This window comes from Pteropus medius, unplaced genomic scaffold, assembly GCF_902729225.1.
Source record: "Pteropus medius unplaced genomic scaffold, Ma_sr-lr_union100, whole genome shotgun sequence".
In the NCBI taxonomy this organism is placed as follows: Eukaryota; Metazoa; Chordata; class Mammalia; order Chiroptera; family Pteropodidae; genus Pteropus; species Pteropus medius.
The window spans coordinates 11,676,495-11,680,239 of record NW_024350924.1 but is presented as its reverse complement, the minus strand read 5'-3'; the positions used below and the strand labels follow the sequence as shown (position 1 = coordinate 11,680,239).

Sequence of the window (3,745 nt, the reverse complement as noted above, 5' to 3'; positions counted from 1 at the left end):
AGCCCATTTGCAGGTTGAGTACCTGTTCGCATATGGGGGGGCGGGAGGGAGGAATGATTCCACTTGTTTTTCATCAAAAGGGGGTTATGTGAGCTTACAGCAGACTTCCATCACGATCACCCCTAATTTTCTAGTTATTTTATCATCCATTAAGTCTTCCAGTAGCTCTGACGGCCGAGGACAAAACTGAAACACGGAAGGAGAGAGCCAAAGAAAAGAAAGCACCAATGGGAGCCAGGCGCTGGGTCTCTCGTCCTGCGGTCCCTTTAAGAGAAGAACCTCTCGGGACCGGCAGTCCCAACCGACCCCAGTTTTAACCGAAACCTAACCCGGACTTCCCCCTCTTGACTCAAATAAGACCAACTTTGGATTTTCCCTCCCCTATTGACCAATCAGATTCTGTTACCAGGCAGACTTCAGCTGCCGCGGGTGTGAGCCCGGCGCCTTCTGTCTCCGGGTGGCAGCAACGACCAATCAGAGAGCAGGCCGTCCGAGTATCTAGGCAGATCGGGGCTGCTCCAGCCATTCAGAAAAAAGAAAATAAAGCAACGCACGAGCCCGCTGGGCCAGGACCGTGGGGCTGGGCTGGAGTGAAGGTGGCTGCGAGGTAGTTTCTCTTTCTCCCTTTTCCTTTATTGTTGCTTGTGTGGGAAGGGCGACCATTCAAAGGTAGGGAGGGGGCGATACGAGTTGGGAGGAGAGCAGAAACAGATTTGAGCTGTATTTTCAACAGCTTCTTCGCCATGTGCACGTGTCCCCAATCTGGGACCTCGTTCCCCCCACCGGCTTTCCTACGCCCAGCCCAGCAGTTCCGCTGCCGGGACCCCCCTACTCTACAGCAACGCGGGATTGGATGGAGGGGGAAGGGCGGGCGGTGGGGGCGCGCACCCGAATGGGGTGTCGAGGGAGATGACGTAGGGGCCGGCGGCGTGGGGAGGGGGAGCGGCGGGGGGGAGCCGTGGCGAGATTAAGTAATGAGAACTTGGGCCCAGTTTTTTCCAAGCCTGGAAGGGCAGAATGTGCTCGTATCCTCTCTGACCTCCCAGGCAGATTCAGTGGTGACGAGTCTATTAGAGGATCAGAACTTTATTTCGTGGTTGTGTCTGTTGTCTTTGAGAAGGCAGCATTGGGGGTCAGAGGCGGAAATGGAAAGTGGTCTCTAACGTGGATTCCCAATCTCCCTAGCCCTTCCTTTACAGGTTTAGACATTTAGGAGGCTGAGGAAGGGGGGCAGATAGAATGGAGCCGCCAAAGATCTTGTGGGGTCTCTAGGGGCCTGGAGGAGTAATGGGATAATTTCAAATATTTGGAGAAATTGGGAGGCTGACTTCTATTTCTCTCTCTTTCCGGGCAGAGAGATGAGGGGTGCCCTGGGGTTCCCCGGGGAAGGGGAGTTAAATCTTCCCGTCCTATGTCCTGTCAACTCTAGCCCTCATGCCGGGATGGCAGAAGATGAACCTGATGCTAAGAGCCCGAAGACTGGGGGAAGGGCCCCCTCAGGTGGCGCCGAGGCGGGGGAACCCACCACCCTCCTTCAGAGGCTCCGAGGTACCATTTCGTAAGTACTCGCCACCACCTCCAGATCCTGCCCCAGACCTGGGTATGGATCCCTGTAACAGCCACCTCCTCTGTAGGTGAACTGCCTCTCCCCACGCCGGCAGTTCTGGAGCACCTGCCAGGCACGTCAGTCACAGGATGCGGAAAATCTTGTGTCTGACCTCTGTCTTTCTTCTCTTCACAGCAAGGCCGTGCAGAACAAAGTAGAGGGAATCCTGGTAAGTGTTTTGGGGAAGGGGGCGATAGGTGGGGGATGAGGCCGGTGAGGACATGAGGAAACGAAAGGTTTTTGTGGGAGAGACAGTGTTGTCCACCTGTCCGAAGATGACTGGCTTTGTAACTTCCTAGCGATTTGACCTGGAGCATCTCACTTGATCTTGTTCAGACCTCTTGTGTGAAAGCCCAGAAGAAATAAAATCGGAGCTGATCCCCTCTCCTGCCCTGTCACCATGGTGACCCATAAGTGCTCCTCAGAGCGCTGTGAGCACCCATCCTCAAATCATTCCCAGGTCCTTTTTCAGTCCGACAGTCTGAGTCAGCCTGACTTTTTGGTCAGGATCAGAGAGAGTCCTACCTGGGGTCCTTCTTGTCCATATTACTTCTGCCTCTGTTCTTCCCTACCTCAGCAAGATGTACAGAAATTCTCAGACAACGACAAGCTGTATCTCTACCTTCAGCTCCCCTCAGGGCCCAGTACTGGAGACAAAAGGTAGGTTTGGTGCTAGACCTTTGGATATCAGAGCTTCCGATTCTCAAAGGCTCATGGGAAAGGGCGGGGTGAATAAGAACACTCATAATGTCTGTCCTCGATCCAGAAGAAAGATCTCTGTCCTGTGTTGGTTTACTGGGGAAAGGTGAATGGCCCAGCACTTCTGAAGCGGTGTCTGCATAGAGCCAGGCCAGCTGCTGGGGTCTGAGTATTGCTTTTCTTTTTTATTTCTCTCGTAGCTCAGAGCCAAGTACACTCAGCAATGAGGAGTACATGTATGCCTACAGGTGGATCCGCAACCACCTAGAAGAGCATACCGACACCTGTCTGCCAAAGCAAAGCGTTTATGATGCCTATCGGTGGGTAGATGGGGGCGGAGGGTGGGTTGGTGGGCATAGGACTTCCTCTTTGCCCCTGGAGAGCTCCCTGCCTTGGACGAGCCTGACTTCTTAAAGACTGTCCCAAACTTGATCCCCAGGGACCCTCTGACCCCATCTGTGACCTCCTTCTCTGAGCATCTTCCCACTCTGTCCTCCCCTCCACTCACTCAGGAAGTACTGTGAGAGCCTTGCCTGTTGCCGCCCACTCAGCACAGCCAACTTTGGCAAAATCATCAGAGAGATATTCCCTGACATCAAGGCCCGAAGGCTTGGTGGCCGGGGCCAGTCCAAGTATCCTTGACTAGAGAGGCTGGGACGGGAGGACTTGGGGAGGAGGACGTGTGCGTGTGGAGAGCCAGGAGTGCGAACAGCCTAACCTTCCGAGGGGGCTCGGAGACCCCCCACTCCCTGCCGGCTGCTCCTTAACTTGCCTCAGATATTGCTACAGTGGCATACGAAGAAAGACCTTGGTATCGATGCCACCCTTGCCGGGCCTTGACCTAAAGGGTTCTGAGAGTGTAAGTAACAACCCTCTGATTGCATTCTTCTCCCCGAGGTAGAAGTCAGAGGTCTTCGGGACATGTTTTGAGGGCTGACACCGCCGAGGTCTTCGTGCACGTAGTTTCCGGGTGTATAGGCTATGCCTTGTGCCCACCCCACGGCTGAGGCAGAGGATGAAGAGAATTGGGTTTCTGGGGTGGGCTGGCACAGGCTGCGCCCACCCCCAGTCCGATCTTCCTGTGTTCAACATGGGTGTTGGAGAGGGACCAAGGAGCCGAGGTTCCTGTATTGTGGAATGTGATGGGCACGTCCTCCCCCCATTGCAGCCGGAAATGGGCCCAGAAGTAACCCCAGCACCTCGGGACGAACTGGTCGAGGCAGCCTGCGCCCTGACCTGTGACTGGGCAGAGCGAATCCTGAAACGGTCCTTCGGTTCCATTGTCGAGGTCGCGCGCTTCCTGCTCCAGCAGCATCTCATCTCCGCCCGGTCCGCTCACGCCCACGTGCTCAAGGCCGTGGGGCTTGCTGGTGGGTGAGCCCTCGCTCGCTGCCCTGCTCACTGCCCGGCCGAGAAACCCTCTGCCACTGTCAACCTCAA

The 3,745-nt window shown here is 55.4% G+C and overlaps 1 protein-coding gene across 3 annotated transcripts in view; it reads left to right on the top strand.

The window, feature by feature from the left end:
* Positions 1–456: 456 nt before the first annotated feature.
* The window catches only part of RFX5 (regulatory factor X5), a 9,207-nt gene continuing 5,918 nt past the window's right edge, over positions 457–3,745 (top strand). The window contains exons 1-8 of one of the 3 annotated variants that reach the window (XM_039841585.1): positions 457–607; positions 1,430–1,558; positions 1,742–1,775; positions 2,184–2,266; positions 2,506–2,625; positions 2,818–2,937; positions 3,083–3,164; positions 3,474–3,675. In XM_039841585.1, the coding sequence (XP_039697519.1) occupies positions 1,443–1,558; positions 1,742–1,775; positions 2,184–2,266; positions 2,506–2,625; positions 2,818–2,937; positions 3,083–3,164; positions 3,474–3,675 (757 nt within the window). In that variant the 5' untranslated portion in view covers positions 457–607; positions 1,430–1,442. The other 2 variants (XM_039841587.1, XM_039841586.1) reach the window with 2 other exon arrangements.